Genomic DNA, 19,961 nt, shown 5'->3' with positions numbered 1-19,961 from the left:
TTTTCCTTTCATTGTTATGTTGGAGAAAAAAATAAAAAACTTCCCAACTCAGCTCTGACTCTGTGTCCAGTATGAGATGCTACAATATGAACAGTAAAACTAACAAAGAAATCATGCATGGAAATAAAAGTGATCATTATAAATCCTGTTTTCTTAGACACACTGTTGGTTTTCCAGCAGTATAAAGTAATTAAGGCCTACTACTCTCTCTGAGTGAGGAGATTTTTATAAAATGAACAATTGTAATTTCACTTAAGAGTTCTTTGAAAGAAATATTTTACTTTACTACTTTTGAAACCTCAGAATCACAGAGAAGCCTACTTGTGGCCCAGTGACAAAAGTTTTCCCTCTCAGTGTTTCTGTATTTTTTCCTGTAATGTGATCAGTAAGAAATCTGTCACATAAAGAAAAGATGGTAAACAGTTTGGAAAGCAGCAGAAAGTGAAATTACAGAGTAAACAGTGAGCTGAACATTGGAGTGTTTGTGGGATTGTAGAGGGACTGTAAAGGGAGCGTTGTAGAATATTGATCTAAAGATACAGTATGTTCCTGAATATCTTACACTGACCTCTTTTCTTATGTTGTCTGTTTGTTATTGTATGATCCTTTGGCTGCTGTAGACTGACACTGTAGTAAAAACCCATCTTGTTCCAAAGATATTTCCCAATCAGTCAATAACAGCTCACTCACAGATCTGCACTGAGAGGAGGAGCAACACTGAAAGAGCTTCAGTGACACATTTCCTGGAAATGAAAGTGAAAGTTTGTCTGAAGACAGCAGAGCTGCAGTGGAGACAAGTCTCTCTGTTTGTCTCTGAAGACAAATTCAACTGAATCCATCAGGTTTTTCTCAACTAAACAGCAGAATCTCTGCCAACCTCTGGTGAGTCCACTGCCCTACAGAGCTTGTTACAGTCTGTTATAGCACATACAGATAGAAGGAAGGAGCTAAATCCAACCAAACAATGAAAACACACCACAGAAACTAGTCCTGCTGAAAGCTAACTAGCCTAGCTTAGCTTCCCTTTGGGTTGTGTAAAGGACAGAGTACAGCGTCTGATTTCATCTGAGAGTTTGTTGTATTGCTTATAAAGGTATAACATTGTACTTTTACAACTTATATAACTGTTACACACTTTGGTAAGTATCCTTAAACCTCTCGTCTTCAGTGTTTCTGTAGTTCCTGCTGTCTGTCTCTGGGAGGCAGTACAGCTGATAATATTTACTGTGTTTCAACAACCGGTATTAACACAAAACCTGAGCTCTACTCAGACAGGAAGTTCCACTCAGGGCCGTAGCCAGGGCCAATATTTACCTGAGGTCCATCTGTGGCCGTGGGGGTTGTGGAGAGAAATAGTTCCAGTTTCCTGCAGTGCAGAGCAGCAGCTTCCATCTTTTCTTCTGCTCATTTAATGTGTGTGATTCTCTGCTGTCTGTATCTTCATCCTCTCTCTCTGTCCCTCCTCTTCCTCCTCTTTGTCCAAGCTGACTCTCTGACACTAAAGGTCTTTGGACAGAGGAGGTGATCTTTCTTCTGCTCGACTCCCTCAGACGCTTCAATAAAACTAATAATAAAGACAAATACTGTCCAAATTAATCAAAGTAAATTGTAAAAAACATGTTAAGTTATTAAAAAAAGATCTTCTTATCAATATCTTAATATCTTCAGTAGTATGATATTATTTAATGTGTGATGTGACAGTAATGGAGGGATCAGGGCTTTGGGATGTTGTCACTGTTTTATTTTTACTTTTTTACTATTATTTGAATAACTAACAAGCAGCTAATAGCCAAAAGCTACAGTCATATAAGTGACTGGCAGCAGGCAGGGATTGCTAGAAGGATTGATGATTGGGGTTGGTTACCATGACAACTTATCACTGTTGGCCGAAATAACCCCTGGAGAAATGTGGTTATACCTCTGTATATGTTGTGTGACATGTAATAAGTAATCTAAGTGTTTCAGTATGAGACATTTTATTATTAAGGAAAGTGTCTTGCACTTTGTTCTAATTGCAATTTGTGTAAATCTTTACTAAAAAATACCCAGAACACTGAACAAATAGGATTTTAGCCCATCCCCACTCTCTAACTCTACACCTCACCATGACATGTATTGATTATAATTAATGATGAAATATTTCTTTCTATTATTGTGTGACTTCACAACATTTTAGTTCAAATAGATATTTTAATCGTGTTACCCTGACCCGACTCTAAACATTTGGGACATTTCACAGGTCACATGATCAATTAGAAGTAGCATCAATTTAGTGTTGTGATGACCAAAAGTCATTTCTCTGACTTTATTTTCTGTATTTTTGATCATATTGTAAGTATAACCGAGACTGTCAATCTCAATGTTCACTCCTGTTACCTAAATTATTTCTTAGATGTTCCTGAAGGTGCTCAGTGTTCTCATGTTATTAGCATTAATGCTACGTGGCTACATTTCATGTATTCACTAAATACTTTTTACTAAAAGAAATGTAATTATAGTTTTCTTTTCTTTTTATCCTCACAGTGTAGATATGTCTGCTGCCAGCTGTCTGCTGACTGAAGATCAGTTTCTGTGCTCCATCTGTCTGGATGTGTTCACTGATCCAGTCACCATACCATGTGGACACAACTTCTGTAAAACCTGCATCACTGAACACTGGAATATTAATGTCCAGTGTCAGTGTCCCAACTGTAACAAGGTTTACAGCACAAGACCTGAGCTGAAGGTCAATACTTTCATCTCTGAGATGGCTGCTCAGTTCAGACAGTCAGCTCAGCAGAAAGCCAGCAGCAGCAGCTCAGAGCAACAAGTTTCCAAACCAGGAGAAGTTCCCTGTGACGTCTGCACTGGAACCAAACTGAAGGCCCTGAAGTCCTGCCTGGTGTGTCTGGTCTCCTACTGTGAGACTCACCTGGAGCCTCATCTGACAATGTCAGGCCTGAAAAGACATCAGCTGATCGACCCTGTGGAGAACCTGGAAGACAGGATGTGTACGAAGCACGATAAACTGCTGGAGCTGTTCTGTAAGACCGACCAGATGTGTGTCTGCATGCTCTGCACTGTTTTAGACCACAAGACACATGATGTTGTTCCTCTGAAAGAAGAATATGAAGGAAAGAAGGCCGAGCTGGGGAAGATAGAGGCTGAAATTCAGCAGATGATCCAGAAGAGACGACTGAAGATTCAGGAGATCAAACGCTCAGTGGAGCTCAGTAAGGAAGGTGCAGACAGAGAGATAGCAGGTGGTGTTCAGGTTTTCACCGCTCTGAAGGAGTATGTTGAGAGAAGACAGGCCGAGCTCATCAACACGATCAAAGAGAAGCAGAGAAAGACAGAGAAACAGGCTGAAGACTTCATCAAAGAGCTGGAACAGGAAATCTCTGAGCTGAAGAAGAGAAGCTCTGAGGTGGACCAGCTCTCACAGTCTGAAGACCACCTCGACCTCCTCCAAAGCTTCCTGTCCCTGAACACTGCTCCAACCACTAAGGACTGGACAGAAGTCAGCGTCCGTCCACCTTCATATGAGGGGACTGTGGTGAGAGCTGTGAATGAGCTGGAGGAGACGCTCAGTAAACAGATGAAGAAGCTGATTGAGGTGGAGGTGAAGAGGGTCCAGCAGTATGCAGTGGATGTGACACTAGATCCTGATACAGCACATCCTGATCTCATCCTGTCTGATGATGGAAAAGAAGTGTATGATAGTGATGTAAAGAAGAATCTACCAGACAATCCACAGAGATTTGATACTTGTCCCTGTGTCTTAGCAAAGCAGAGTTTCTCTTCAGGAAGATTTTATTACGAGGTTCAGGTTAAAGGGAAGACTGAATGGGATTTAGGAGTGGCCAGAGAGTCGATCAACAGGAAGGGAGACATCACAGCGAGTCCTCAGAATGGTTACTGGACGATATGTTTGATGAATGAAAATGAGTACAAAGCTGCTGCTGGCCCTGCAGTCTGTCTCTCTCTGCAGTCTCAGCCTGAGAAGGTGGGGGTGTTTGTAGATTATGAGGAGGGTCTGGTCTCCTTTTATGATGTTGATGCTGCAGCTCTGATCTACTCCTTTACTGGCTGCTCCTTCACTGAGAAACTCTACCCATACTTTAGTCCCAGTCTTAATTATGGTGGTACAAACTCTGCCCCTCTGATCATCTCTCCTGTCAATCACACTGAGTAGAACAACCATTTGATTTTCTTCATAAAGATTCACATAATTTAATGGAATAAATGTATATTTATTGGTGATGTATGGAATATATATTTTTTTTCCTTTTATCATGTAAATGTATTGATATCATATTGCAGCCTCATTTATTCTAATAACTGCATTATCTGCCTTCAAAACTGTAAAATCATCAGAAAACAATGTACTCAGGAATAAGAAGCATTTACACATTCTTTAAATGTCTGAGTGACAAATTCAAACCTTTATATTGTCTGATCATTGTTTATATAAGAAATGTTTACATGTATCCCTGGGCTGGTTAAGGGACAGTTTGGCTGCCTATCAGAGAGCTCTAAAGGAAGCCAAGTCAAAATATTTGTCTTCCATTATAGCTAACAGCTCTCATCATCCAAGACTGCTATTTAATACTATTGATTCTGTCGTTAATCCACGCCCTACTGTCCTGTCTGATGCCTCCACTGCAACCTGTGAAGAGTTTGTGTTTTTTTTCACTGATAAAGTGGCATCTGTCAGGCAGAATATCTGTAATATGAATATGTCTCTTGATGATGTCTGTGCTCCTTCGGCACAGACTGCTGTCTTCGAGCGGTTTGAGACCATTTCTCTGTCTTCTTTTACTAAGGTGGTTAGTGGCATGAAACCCACAAACTGTCCCTTAGATATTATTCCAGTCAAGTTTTTGAAGGAGGTTCTGAGTTCTGTTGGGTAAAGTCTGCTTGTTTCTATAAACACTTGTCTTAGCTCAGGGTCTGTTCCAGCTGCCTTCAAACACGCTATGGTTAGGCCCCTCCTAAAAAAAACGCATCTTGACCCCTCTGTGCTCTCCAATTTTAGACCTGTCTCCCACTTGCCTTTTCTTTCCAAGGTTTTAGAAAAAGTTGTTTTTATTCAATTACAGACATTTTTGGAGATCAATTCTATTTTTGATAAATTTCAGTCTGGTTTTAGATCCCGACATAGCACCGAGTCAGCACTGTTAAAGGTGCACAATGATATTGCCTTGTCTGTGGATGCTGGGAATCCTGCTGTGCTTGTGCTGCTGGACCTCACAGCAGCCTTTGATACAGTCGACCATGCAGTCCTTGTATCTCGCTTAGAGCAGCACGTTGGCATCCGTGGCACCGCTCTCCAGTGGTTTAGGTCATACCTGGCAAACAGGAGTTTCTCTGTCTCAATTGGTGACCACTGCTCCTCAAATGCATCGCTGCCCTGTGGGGTGCCACAGGGATCTATTCTCGGCCCTATTCTGTTTTCATTGTATATGCTACCTCTGGGATCAATTATAAAAAAACACAACCTGTCTTTTCACTTTTATGCCAATGATTTGCAGATATATTTGCCCATGACACCAAACGAAAACACTGCACTTACTAAACTGCTGGACTGCATCACAGATATAAAACAGTGGCTGTCACAGAACTTTTTGCACTTAAATGACAGCAAAACTGAATGCATTTTGTTTGGTTCACCAGCTAAGTCGAATGCTCTCACCACAAATTCTGGCACTGTGGCCCCTCTTTTTAAATCACATGTCAAAAATCTTGGGGTAACATTTGATACTGGGCTCAAATTTGACAAACAGATTAGCTCGGTTGTCAGTACGAGCTTTTTTCAGCTCCGTCTTTTGGCCAAAGTGAAGTCTTTTCTCAGTCGGCAGGATCTTGAGAAGGCAATCCATGCTTTCATCAGCTCAAGACTGGACTACTGTAATGCCCTTTACGTCGGCCTCAGTCAGTCCTCAATTTCTCGTCTCCAACTTGTGCAGAACGCTGCTGCCCGATTTTTAACTAGCACGTCCAGACGCGAACATATTACTCCTGTGCTGTCGTCACTCCACTGGCTTCCAGTCCGTTTTAGAATTGATTTTAAACTTTTGTTGTTTGTTTTTAACACCATTAACGGCTCGGCCCCCTCTTACTTGTCAGAGATTTTAACTTTTCGCAATTGTGGCAGAGCCTTGCGCTCTTCAGGTCAGCTTCTGTTAGAAGTCCCTAGGTCCAGACTTAAACAGTGGGGCGATCGTTCTTTTGCTGTCGCTGCTCCTAGACTGTGGAACAAACTGCCCCCTGACATTCGCACCACTACTGATCTCGGCCTTTTTAAATCGAAGCTTAAGACCCACTTTTTTAGATTAGCTTTTAATTCTGAAAAGGACAGTACTGTCTCTTAGGTGTACTCTTTTTATCTGCTCCTTTCTGTGCATTTCTGGAAGGCTTTTAATACCCTGCAGTGCTGCAGCACTTTAAATTGTATTTGTATGTTATATATGTGTTATGTACTGTTTCATGGCTCTGTTGTAAAGCACTTTGGGTACCTTTCGGCTATTGTAAAGGGCTATACAAATAAACTTGATTTGATTTGATTTGATGTTTTATACTGAGATAAATTGTTTTTTTTTTTCTAAATGAGATAAAGGTCTTTTGTTTTTCTCTCTTTTTCTTTTTAAATAAACAAAATAAAAATAACATTTTTATTGTGTCTGTTCATTCTACACTGTTGAAATGTCGTGATTATAATGATTTAAATACAGTTTATCAAATTTAAATTCATATGATAAAACTTAAAAGTAATTTAGAAATTATAAACCAGAAGTCTCCATCGTCTCCATGTTTTAGAAGGTGGCTCTGATCTACTCCTTTACTGGCTGCTCCCTCACTGAGAAACTCTATCCATACTTTAGTCCCAGTCTGAATGATGGTGGTATACTACTACACACCAGTTTTACTGCACTGATTGATATTATCTAATGTAGTCTCATTTATTCTAATAACTGCATTAGCTGCCTCCAAGACTGTTCAATCAGTAACAGACAATGTGCTAATAAATAAGAAGCATTTGGATGTTCCTTAAATGTCTGGGTACCACATTCAAACCTTTTTACTATCTGTGTTATTATGTTTTTGGATGTTTTTTGGACTACATTAAAGAGGGAAATATTGTACTTTTTACTCCACTACATCTGTCTAACAGCTGGATTTGCTGGTTACTTTGCAGATTCACATTTTACATTCAACAGGAAACAAGGATGGTATCTATGTGATATCTTCATGTGAACTTCTTTCATTTTATGTGGAATGAGGAATTTATTAGAGTCTGACCTAATGTGTTGTTCAGGGAAGTTTAGTTTCCATAAAAGAGTTGATTTGGGAGAATTACTGTGATCTGAGCTCAGAATTTTAATAAACAACCGAACAGTGACAGTGGTGTCGATCTCAGTTGTTAAAGTTATAAATCATCAAGCCTGAGGACAAATACAACATAACCAACAGAATAGATAAAGGAATGAGGAATGCTTCACCTACGGGAGAGAGTTAGTCACCATACCTGTGTTTCACATAAATGGTCCCGCCTATCGATTTCAGAGGCTACTATTGGCTCATGTACAAATGGAACAGGCCAATGGGGTTGTCTTGACCCGCTCCCATTGGTCTGTTTCATTTAGGTTCTGTGCTGTGATTGGACAGCTCGCCGCATGACCCGCCCACCCCACAGCCAGGTTCAGTGTCATTATCATTGTATTAACATTATAAGGTCAGACCAACTTTATTGTTTGTAAAAGTGCTACAGCCAAAAGGTAGCTTATATATTAGACAATAATCAGTTAGCAGTGAAACAGCGAGCCAATGTAATGTTAGTGTGGCAGAGTTAAGCCTCAATGTCATTCCTGATCGGTGAAATGTGTTTGAAATAATATTCCCACTACTGGGTTCACTTGTTGAGACCTAGGATATTGTACTGCTACTGTGTGGAGTTAAAGTTGATAACTGATAACAACAGGAATAAGAGCTCTGGCTGTTGTACTGTGAGTCCTGTACCTACTTTCTTCCTATTTTCTGCCTTTATTTTCACTCCAACTGTCAGCTGCAGTTCCATAAAGTCACCAGCAGGTGTCAGCCTATGAGCAGTGTATGGGAGGAGGGTGCTGTTGTAGTCTGAACATTGACAGTATGCTGTATATTAGAGTCTGACTGCAGATTAATACAACACTTTTAAATGCACAGTGAATTGCCCAAACCTCTTGGCTGTATAATATATGCTGGTGGTGGACTGTGTTGGTGTTTTCCTTTCATTGTTATGTTGGAGAAAAAAATAAAAAACTTCCCAACTCAGCTCTGACTCTGTGTCCAGTATGAGATGCTTCACTATGCACAGTAAAATATAACTTGTAATTTCACTTAAGAGTTCTTTGAAAGAAATATTTTACTTTATTACTTTTGAAACCTCAGAATCACAGAGAAGCCTACTTGTGGCCCAGTGACAAAAGTTTTCCCTCTCAGTGTTTCTGTATTTTTTCCTGTAATGTGATGTAAATGAGACAAAAGTAAATGGCTTTAAAATAAAATAAAATTTATTGTGTCTGATTCATTTATTTAGTTTTTGGTCACATCTGAGACCGTTGGTAGTGTCAGATAATATTAATTTATTTTAATGTAGATTTTTACTTCATTGTCTCTGTGTAAATGTTTCATGTCTCTAATATAGTAGTTGCAGCTAAAGATTAATAATAAACTGAAAGTCTCCCTCGTCCCAATGTTTTAGGAGATTAAATGTTTTCTATTAATTTGATGGAACACGATTATTATTATTATTATTTGGCATCACTGCACGCCTTCCAAACATCAAGACTGCTGCAAATCACACATGACAGATGTAACAAAACAACGTAACAAGACGAAACAGACAACTGACAGATCCTATTTGAGGTTTGAGCTCAAACTGTTGCTAACTTTCCTCCAGAGAAACTAAGAGAGAACTTTTTCCTGTTATTACTATGAGAACATTTCAGAGCCTGTACTTTATTTTCTTTTACTTAAAAGAAGTTGAATCAGTACTTTTACTATTCTTTATATATATAGAAATGATCTAAACAAGGTTACAAAGCGCTGTGACAAAATATATAAGATAAAAACAAAGAAAGAACAAAGTATAAACATAAGTAACCAAACAAAACACAGTTACGATACGAGAATAAAATAAAATAAAACAATCATGATATTAATACTAATTAATATATATATTAATATATATATATATATATATATATTTTTCTTTTTTTAATTGAACAAATTAAATGTCCAAAACTACAAGGTATACAATGACAATCAGCACATTGGTGAGTGACATAAATAACAAATCAAAGATACACAAATTAAAGTACAAATTTAAAATAATAATAATAATAATTAAAATGAATAAATAAATAAAAAATAAATAGTTCAAACAGGGGCTTCAGGGAAAAACTTTTCATAATGACTCAGCAAGGTATTATTTTTTTGTTATTTAAAGGGGAACTTCGGCAGATTTTTACCCTCGTCTTGATCACTAGAGGTCACCGAGTACTGTCGATAGGAAACCAGAATTGGTTCTAGCAAACTGGAGATGCTGCAGCTAATGGCCAGAGCTCCCAGTTAGTTATAATACACTTTTTGGGGGCATATCCTAAAGAGTGCCTTTTGCTCCTCTTAACAGACACAAAATGCAATTAAAATGTCTTACGTGACAACAACATGCCTTTTCAACTCATACGTTGTGCAGAAACCGTACAACCTGTTTTTCCACCGCTCGCTTCACCGAAAGCCCAGAATAATTGATCACGGAGATAATGCCTTTGCGACGAAAAAAAGTTTATTTCCCCCTCAAAAATGTCCATGTCTTCACACACTACTCTCCGATTTGCACACTTCCTGCAACAATTTCTTCTTCTGCGTTTCCCTGCAACAAGTGAAATCCCACGGGAGAAAAGGAGCAAATTTAGGTAAATAGTGATTTTGCAAATTTTTGTTTGTGAATAAAGAATTGTGCATATAGGATAACAAAGTTCATCAGGTGTTCAAGAGCATTATCTTCTGGGTTAACATAGTAGCAAATAACATCTTTAAGGGTAAGAGAGTAGACAGAGTTAGCAGCATCAAAAAAATTTGATTCAACATCACTCCAAAACTTTTTAGATATATCACAATAAAAAAACTGATGTGAAATTGTTTCTGTATTAAGATTGCAAAAAGTACAGGAATCATCAACATCTATAAGTTCAGCAATAATACTACTAACTGGGTATATATTATGCAGTATTTTAAAATGTACTTCTTTAGCCTTGTTAGATATGCAATATTTGTGGGGTAGAAGCTCTTCTCCAGTTGATGTCCTCTATTTGGGACCTCCAGTAAAACTTGCCTCTAGGCACAACTCTATTCATTCTTTGAAAACACTGGCGAATATGTTTATTATTACACTTTCTATCTGTTAGTTCAATTCCACTCAGCATCAGTACAGGTTGACTTGGTTTATATTCACTGTAACTCAAGTGGCTTTTTAGAAGTTGAATTAACTCTGTTGGGATAGCACAAGTTACAGATATACATTCTCTGGAGGGAACAGGAAAACTGTGTACAGACATAAAACGTTCATAAGACAACATATTACCAGCATTATCAAAAAGATCGAGGATATGGATGATACCTCTTTCAAACTATTTTAGCAAGAATAAGGATTTGTTTCTTATAAGAATATTGATATTATTCCAGAGGAAAGCCTTGTGGGGGAGAAATTGTGGACAAAAGCCAGCTTCCATGCTAGGAGGGTTTGTTGATGAAATTTTGATAGTTTGATTGGTAATCTATTAGGTAAAAAATTACATTTCAAAAGAAAGGAAAAACCTCCAATTTTATTAAAGATGTAGTTTGGGATGAAAAACCAGATAGAGTCAGGGTTTCTGAGACACTTTCTCAACCAGTTAACCTTAAAGGTATTGACAGTGTCGATAAAATCTAGGACTTCAAGACCTCCTTCTGCCTTACTGATGGAGAGTACACATTTCTTGAGTTTATGAGATTTATTTTTCCGGATGAAATCTCAAAAAATGTATTGACCTGTGTGGTAGTTGGTTCACTTACAGATAGGGACAATGCTGGATATACAAAGCGAGACAATCATTGGAATTATGCAAAGACAAAATTTCACATTTGGACATATTAAGTCTTAGACCTGAGGCGTTTGGATAATTAGAGTAATAGCATTAGAGAGTTGATTCTTGTCTTTTAAAAAAAGTGTAGTGTCATCTGCCAGTTGGGAGATTTTTAATTCTCTGCCAAAAATTGAGATACCTTCAAATTTCTCATTGTTCACAATATTGATTATCAATAACTCAAGAAATAAAAAGGGAGATATAGGGCAGCCTTGTCAGACACCTCTGTTAATTTGAAATCTTTTAGATGTGTTCAAATTGATTATCACAGAGCTGTTAATGTCTTCATAAAACATACTGACAATATCAACAAAGTTATTCCCAAAACCGAATACTTTGCTCAATTGTATCAAAGGCCTTATAAAAGTCTAAGAACAAAATAAAAGCCTCGGTGTCGATTTTTCATAAAACCTGTTTGAGTTTCTGCAATAATCATGTCTAATAATATTAATACATGTTTTTCAGTTTTCACAATCAATGAAGTCACATAGATGCGACGTAAAGGCGTGTTTGTACTGGCCTGGTGCTGCGCCTGCGCACTGTGCTGAGTCCTTGGCTGCTCGGCCTGCTGTAGGTTACAGATCTTGTGAGGGGACAGAGACAAAATGCAGAGCTGGACGCAGTTATACCGCTCTCTGGCCACGGTAAGGATGGATGTTATTAACCTACTGACCTCCATGTGTTGTCCGGAACTGTCTCTTACTGGTCTCACTGGTTGCTGGTTACTGGGGGAACTGGTATTTTAGATTTCAGATTTTTCCACCTGATTTTTTTGGCACCTTCTTCTGAATGTTTCAACGTAGAAACTTCATTCAAACGTCAAAACGTTCAGCTCAATTAGAACATTATTGCTTCTTCTTTCAACTCTTAACTACTCATTCATACTTTCAGCTAGAAACTCTATTCAAATTCCCGAATATTCCACATCTTTCACACATTTTAGCTCTCATTCCACTTTTCAAATCTGTGTAGAACTCAAAATCAAGCGCCGCGGTCTGCTCCGCGTTCCTGTCCTTCCTCTTCCTCTTCGCCGGCGCTGGTGCCAGGGTGGTCTCCCCAGATGGCGTCTCCTCCACGGAGACCCGACGGGGACAGGAGGAGACGGTGCCTGAGGAGGCGGTGGAGGAGGCGTCACCACCGGGAGCGGGAGACTCTCACCCTGAAGGACCTGTACATCCGCTTCAGCGCAACACACATCATAGCTTAACAGGGGAGCAGATGCAGATGGACCAATCTGAAAATTACAGGGGTCTAATGGCCGATGAAGAGTGACATTGGATGGGGTGGATTTCTTAGTGCTAAAAGCCAGGACATGCAACAGGGTGGATAGAGGTGGAGGAGAGGTGGAGGTGTGAGGATGTACTTCCTGGCGGTGTCCACTGCAGTCCCAGGCAGCAGTGTCTTCCTACGAAGCCACTGGACGAATCTACAACACAGACAGCCATCACATTAGTGAACAATAATGACATGCACCAATTCACAATCCATTGTGTGTAGCACCAATCACTCACCCTTGGTGGTCCTTATCAGAGGACTCGTACAGGTCCTTCAGGGTGTCCTCTTTAAACAGCCCAAAGCCAACAAGCACCTCGCCCTCACACCCGGGCTGAAAGGAACGAGCCCGGGCCTCCTCGTGCACCCCGTGGAACCTCAGCTGCTCCGCAAAATCAGGGTGGGCGCACGATTACTGTGAAAGTGCGTCCTTGTTGGCCATAAGGGGGCTGTAGGAGGCACTCTTCTCCCGCTCCCGCTGGTGGCTGGCAACCAATTGTACCATGTAGCCCACATCATTCTCCAGGAGCCAACGGAACTGGTACTTACCAAGCTGGATGCTGTGGCAGCCCAGCACCAGCATCTGGTTCCTGTGGTTCCCAGGGTCACCGCCCTTGGAGACGACGTGGGCTTGGGCCTCCTTCTCCACCTCCTCCGGCTTCTTGGCCCTCGCAGCAGTGGCGGCGGCCCCGCGTGGCCCCTTGGCGGCGATGTAGGCCACCACCTCATCAGAGGCCCGCAGGAGAAGCTGCTGCGAGGCTGTGAATTTCTACAATGACAAGAAATTACACAGCACAGCATTAAAGGAGCATTACAGGTTAAACTACATATTAATTGCTATATTACCAGGAATATCACTCATAATATTAATGATATACTGGTACTACACATTCACTATTGAAACATTACCGTTAACAAATTAACATAACGTGACACAACAGGTAAGTAATGACCCCAGGGTTAGCCCCCTATGCATTGGCAGCCATTAAACAAACAGGCTTATTGTTAATGCATAAAACATACACTTAAACTTTATCTTTTGATTTCACGTGGTGATTCTTAAGGCTCTAAAGATACTAACTGTATAGTCTTTTCATAATTTAATTTTGTTTTCAGAGATCGTCACATGTTGTAATTACACTGTAGCATCCTAGCTACAGCCCCATTCATTTCCAATGCATTACATTACATTACATTACATTACATGCTGGCGATCTCTCAAAATGTATTTATGATCAGACTACCTGGTTATCTTCCTTAGACTCTGTAGATGTAGTTACTACAGTTTGGAGTCGAAATTCGAAGTGTAAATATGGTTTAAATGTGTAAACAGGACGCCTGACGTCGACGTTCACAAATTATTCGATAATGCTAGTTATTCGATAATTCGCATAAGAAGCTAATTAACTATCTTGAAATATCAAAACCAGCGATTGACGGCAAAACGTAATAATACATTGACAAATTCCATGTCAGTACATCGTAAAAGTACTTCGGAGTGACAATGTAATATCAGTGCATTCATAATATTCTATTTATTTTTGTTTTACTCACTCAGTGAAATCACACGGCTATCTCTGTCGCAGACTGTATAAAATGGTCCGGTGGTTTGTTAATGGTTGCTGGCTGGTTGCTATGTCAAACCCTCGACACACACTCGATAATCCGAGCTGCTGATTGGCCCAAAGCTGAAAACGCTCGACAAAATGCTTGATTACACTAACCACTGGTTGGCTGGCATCCAGAGACCATTGCTGGGCACAGTACGTGTCAGGGCCATGCTAATCTTCTCTGTATCATTCCTATTACAGTATATGTGCTGCTGGAGTAACACATCAGCTCCCTGTCTCTGCAGGTCAGTCCGGAGAGAGGCCTGACTCATGGTGCCACTCAGACTCACTTTAGAGGATTAAAGCACCTCTAAGCGGCTCTCTCAGACCACTGATAACAACAGGAATAAGAGGTCTGGCTGTTGTACTGTGAGTCCTGTACCTACTTTCTTCCTATTTTCTGCCTTTATTTTCACTCCAACTGTCAGCTGCAGTTCCATAAAGTCACCAGCAGGTGTCTATTGGCTTATGGGAAGACACAACATTTTGAGATATCCTTACCAGAGGTAGAACAAAGCACAATAATGTTTTCTGTACTCTGTATGAAATGGATTCTTGTATAAACATATTTTAAGTAGTTTAATTGACAGATATTGTGACACACGCTGTGAATAAAATAACTGCAAAATAAAGCCAGGCTGAATGGGAGATGATACACCTGAATGTATGTAATTTCATAACACAATCTCTGATTGATTCCAGGTTGGTGTGGAAGTGGATGCAGGGTTCCTCTACATGTCTGAAGAACAGAATGTAAATATCTTGATGCACTGAGAAAATACAGGACTACAAACACAGAACTACAATAGGCGACAATATCTCATTTTAGGATCTATGATGAATTTATTAATTTACTTTAAGTTAGCTTTAGCTGAGATTGTCTCAGACACACCAACCAGCATTTCTTAGAACGGTCTGAGTGTGCTGAATCCAGCAATATATGATATGTAATTGTAGCATGTATGGTCAGTGGTCTACATTAAGAAATGTATGACGTGTGTCATCAAAATGAAACAACCTTAAATGGCTTGTCTGTGGTCAATAAAGGGTCGACATAAAACACTTCAGTATGGGAGAAATTGTATCAGACCATTTCAACGTTTTTTATAAACTTCAATTGAAAGGCTAAATAAATGTTCTGAATGTAATAAGCAGTGAGAAAATACACTTATAATAGTAGGTATCCCGATTTCTGGATGCGCAGGTCTCTATGATCAACTAACCAATAATAAATATGCAATGTCCAGTTGAACTTTCAAAATAAAAAGTATGTGGTTGACATAAAATGGTTGCACAATTTACTTTATAGAGCATTTTCACAGAATACTGGTGAAATTTCTACCCCGTGAAAACGTTGTCTGTCACTATTGGCCATGATAATGAATTGGCAACTATAAGAATAACTGGTTTCCCTTTAGACCAGACTGGTATTGTGAGAATATGAAGACTGGTGTGAATGGTAGTACACCGTTCTTTATTTTAAATTTATTTTACAAATGTATCCAGCTAATGATACCGTTTCACTAAATGTACACCAATCAGCCAAAACATTATGAGCACTGGGCTCCCTGACTGGTCCCAGACCAACAGACTGCTCTGCACTGTGTTCTGACCCCTTTCTATCAGAACCAGCATTAACTGTTTCAGCAGTTTGAGCTACAGTAGCTCGTCTGTTGGATTGGACCACACAGGCCAGCCTTCACTCCCCACCTGCATCAATTAACCTTGGCCACCCATGACCCTGTCTCTGGTTCTTTTCCTTCCTTGGAACACTTTTGATAGGTACTGACCTCTGCAGACCTGGAAAAAACCCTACAAGAGCTGCAGGTTTGGAGATGTTCTGACCCAGTCGTCCATCACAATGTGGCCCTTGTCAAAGTCGCTCAGATACTCACGCTGCCCATTTTTCCTGTTTCTAACACATCAACTCTGAGGACAAAATGTTCACTTGTTGCCTGATATATCCCCCCTACTGACAGGAGCCCTGATAATCAGTGTTATTCACTGTCAGTGCTCACTGTGTTAGGGCTGATCCGTGTAACTGTAATCCAATGTGTTTGTAATCAACAAGGAGGGTCTAAGGCTTTGTAGAAGCTGTTGTCTTCCCTTTCCCATAAAAGCTACTTGTGGTGTCACAGCCTGTGAGGGCATGCAGTCACATTTATCATCTCATCTGATGATAAGACGAGAATGTGACTCTGCAAGTTGTAATGCATGTAACACCAATCTAAAAATAATGTCCCATGTGATTTACTTCTTACAACAATATTTTCTTTTATGAGATACTGTGGGGAATTGATTCTACATGTTCTGTGTAGATTAGTGACTTCAGATGTATATCACTGCATTTTACCTTCCTATTTTAAATATCTATTTTATGATTGAGCTATATTTATATAGCCTACATTTGAATAAATCTGTTCAATCAGTTTATTGACCAGATCTACTTTAAAGGGAACAAGAAGGCACAGTTCAAGTCAAGAGACGTATGTGCTATTTCACAAAAACTTCAGTTATGTGACTATTGACTTGCATACCACGCCCTCACAGACTGTGACACCACAAGTAGCTTTTATAGGAAAGGAAGACAGAGACTTTAAATTGTTTGTAGTTTAAGATTCATCATGCATGTAAATAATAATAATTATAAATCCTGTTTTCCTAGACACACTGTTGATTTTCCAGCAGTATAAAGTAATTAAGGCCTACTACTCTCTCTGAGTGAGGAGATTTTTATAAAATGAAGTTCTTTGAAAGAAATATTTTACTTTACTACTTTTGAAACCTCAGAATCACAGAGAAGCCTACTTGTGGCCCAGTGACAAAAGTTTTCCCTCTCAGTGTTTCTGTATTTTTTCCTGTAATGTGATCAGTAAGAAATCTGTCACATAAAGAAAAGATGGTAAACAGTTTGGAAAGCAGCAGAAAGTGAAATTACAGAGTAAACAGTGAGCTGAACATTGGAGTGTTTGTGGGATTGTAGAGGGACTGTAAAGGGAGCGTTGTAGAATATTGATCTAAAGATACAGTATGTTCCTGAATATCTTACACTGACCTCTTTTCTTATGTTGTCTGATTGTTATTATATAATCCTTTGGCTGCTGTAGACATTGTCGGGGGAAAAAAAGGAAAACTTATCTTGTTCCAAAGATATATCAATATATTTCCCAGTCAGTCAATAACAGCTCACTCACAGATCTGCACTGAGAGGTGGAGCAACACTGAAAGAGCTTCAGTGACACATTTCCTGGAAATGAAAGTGAAAGTTTGTCTGAAGACAACAGAGCTGCAGTGGAGACAAGTCTCTCTGTTTCTCTCTGAAGACAAATTCAACTGAATCCATCAGGTTTTTCTCAAGTAAACAGCAGAATCTCTGCCAACCTCTGGTGAGTACAAAGAGAAAAAACTAAATATCTAGTCAAACTTCTTTTATTTAAATAATATTTTTTGAAGTAGACCTTGAAATTGAGTTAAAACCAGAATCTGCCTTTGTTTCATCTGTTTTAGAAATATGTATGTCAGTATGTCATTTTCAATAAAAAACATAAAGTACAAAACAGACTTAAATACCATATCACAGCAACTGCACTCTGGCTAGTTAAGGTTATGTCTCTAACCGTTTTAATTTTCCAGCATCTTAATAAATAGGTTTGTCATTGGACATATCCTGTAAAAAGCAGTAGCTACATCCAACCATAACAAAGCAAACAAGTAATACCAGTTAAACTAGTCCTGTTCAGATGCCCTTTGGATTAACCAAAGTACAGAGCACAGTATCTGATTTATTGTGACATTTTCTTTTATTGCTCATAAAGACTTTCTCTCATGTTCCCTTTTTATTCCTCCTCTTTATTTTCTTTATTTTTGATCAAATTGTAAGTAAACAACGTGAAGTTTAATTTTGACGTTACAACATAAATTTAAAAAAAATTATCACAGCTCATATTTTAATTTGATGATAATCAATAGAAATGTAATTACAGTTTTTTCTTTTTATCCTCACAGTGTAGATATGTCTGCTGCCAGCTGTCTGCTGACTGAAGATCAGTTTCTGTGCTCCATCTGTCTGGATGTGTTCACTGATCCAGTCGCCATACCATGTGGACACAACTTCTGTAAAACCTGCATCACTGAACACTGGAATATTAATGTCCAGTGTCAGTGTCCCAACTGTAAAAAGGTTTACAGCACAAGACCTGAGCTGAAGGTCAATACTTTCATCTCTGAGATGGCTGCTCAGTTCAGACAGTCAGCTCAACAGAAAGCCAGCAGCAGCAGCTCAGAGCAACAAGTTTCCAAACCAGGAGAAGTTCCCTGTGACGTCTGCACTGGAACCAAACTGAAGGCCCTGAAGTCCTGCCTGGTGTGTCTGGCCTCCTACTGTGAGACTCACCTGGAGCCTCATCTGACAATGTCAGGCCTGAAAAGACATCAGCTGATCGACCCTGTGGAGAACCTGGAAGACAGGATGTGTACGAAGCACGATAAACTGATGGAGCTGTTCTGTAAGACCGACCAGATGTGTGTCTGCATGCTCTGCACTGTTTTAGACCACAAGACACATGATGTTGTTCCTCTGAAAGAAGAATATGAAGGAAAGAAGGCCGAGCTGGGGAAGACAGAGGCTGAAATTCAGCAAATGATCCAGAAGAGACAACTGAAGATTCAGGGAGATCAAACGCTCAGTGGAGCTCAGTAAGGAAGGTGCAGACAGAGAGATAGCAGATGGTGTTCAGGTCTTCACCGCTCTGAAGGAGTCTGTTGAGAGAAGCCAGGCCGAGCTCATCGACACGATCAAAGAGAAGCAGAGAAAGACAGAGAAACAGGCTGAAGACTTCATCAAAGAGCTGGAACAGGAAATCTCTGAGCTGAAGAAGAGAAGCTCTGAGGTGGACCAGCTCTTACAGTCTGAAGACCACCTCCACCTCCTCCAAAGCTTCCTGTCTCTGAACGCTGCTCCACCCACCAAGGACTGGACAAAAGTCAGCGTCCGTCCACCTTCATATGAGGGGACTGTGGTGAGAGCTGTGAATCAGCTGGAGGAGACGCTCAGTAAACAGATGAAGAAGCTGCTCGCTGAGGTCGAGCTGAAGAGGGTCCAGCAGTATGCAGTGGATGTGACACTCAATCCTGATACAGCACAGCCCTGGCTCATCCTCTCTGATGATGGAAAACAAGTTTACTGTGGTGATGTATGGAAGAATCTCCCAGACAATCCACAGAGATTTGATGCTTGTCCCTGTGTCTTAGCAAAGCAGAGTTTCTCTTCAGGAAGATTTTATTACGAGGTTCAGGTTAAAGGGAAGACTGAATGGGATTTAGGAGTGGCCAGAGAGTCGATCAACAGGAAGGGAATAATCACACTGAAACCTCAGGATGGTTACTGGACGATATGTTTGATGAATGAAAATGAGTACAAAGCTCTTGCTAGCCCTGCAGTCAGTCTCTCTCTGAAGTCTCAGCCTGAGAAGGTGGGGGTGTTTGTGGATTATGAGGAGGGTCTGCTCTCCTTTTATGATGTTGATGCTGCAGCTCTTATCTACTCCTTTACTGGCTGCTCCTTCACTGAGAAACTCTACCCATACTTTGGTCCCAGTATTAATTATGGTGGTAGAAACTCTGCCCCTCTGATCATCTCTCCTGTCAATCACACTGAGTAGAACAACCATTTGATTTTCTTCAGAAAGATTCACATCATTTAATGAATAAATGTATATTTATTGGTGATGTATGGAATATATATTTTTTTTCCTTTTATCATGTAAATGTATTGATATCATATTGTAGCCTCATTTATTCTAATAACTGCATTATCTGCCTTCAAAACTGTAAAATCATCAGAAAACAATGTACTCAGGAATAAGAAGCATTTACACATTCAAACCTTTATATTGTCTGATCATTGTTTATATAAGAATACTTTATACTACAT

The 19,961-nt window shown here is 39.7% G+C and overlaps 1 protein-coding gene, 1 long non-coding RNA gene and 1 pseudogene across 2 annotated transcripts in view; 2 read left to right on the top strand and 1 right to left on the bottom strand.

Annotated features, from left to right (window-relative positions):
- LOC127352595 (uncharacterized) overlaps positions 1–18,500 on the bottom strand; it is a 31,146-nt gene extending 12,646 nt beyond the window's left edge. The window contains exons 1-2 of the long non-coding RNA XR_007881140.1: positions 18,486–18,500; positions 2,912–2,974 (exon numbers count right to left, since the gene is read on the bottom strand). This is a non-coding gene — a long non-coding RNA (uncharacterized LOC127352595). The remainder of the gene's footprint in view (positions 1–2,911; positions 2,975–18,485) is intronic.
- LOC127352545 (E3 ubiquitin-protein ligase TRIM39-like) lies at positions 728–6,550 on the top strand. The gene is made up of 2 exons (XM_051381024.1): positions 728–882; positions 2,524–6,550. Exon 2 carries the CDS (start codon positions 2,531–2,533, stop codon positions 4,172–4,174), a length of 1,644 nt encoding a protein of 547 aa, XP_051236984.1. The 5' UTR covers positions 728–882; positions 2,524–2,530; the 3' UTR covers positions 4,175–6,550.
- On the top strand, positions 17,376–19,941 carry LOC127352566 (E3 ubiquitin-protein ligase TRIM21-like; annotated as a pseudogene).
- Positions 19,942–19,961: the final 20 nt, after the last annotated feature.

Source organism: Dicentrarchus labrax, unplaced genomic scaffold, assembly GCF_905237075.1.
Source record: "Dicentrarchus labrax unplaced genomic scaffold, dlabrax2021, whole genome shotgun sequence".
Lineage (NCBI taxonomy): Eukaryota > Metazoa > Chordata > Actinopteri > Moronidae > Dicentrarchus > Dicentrarchus labrax.
This window is presented reverse-complemented; position numbering and strand designations above follow the sequence as displayed.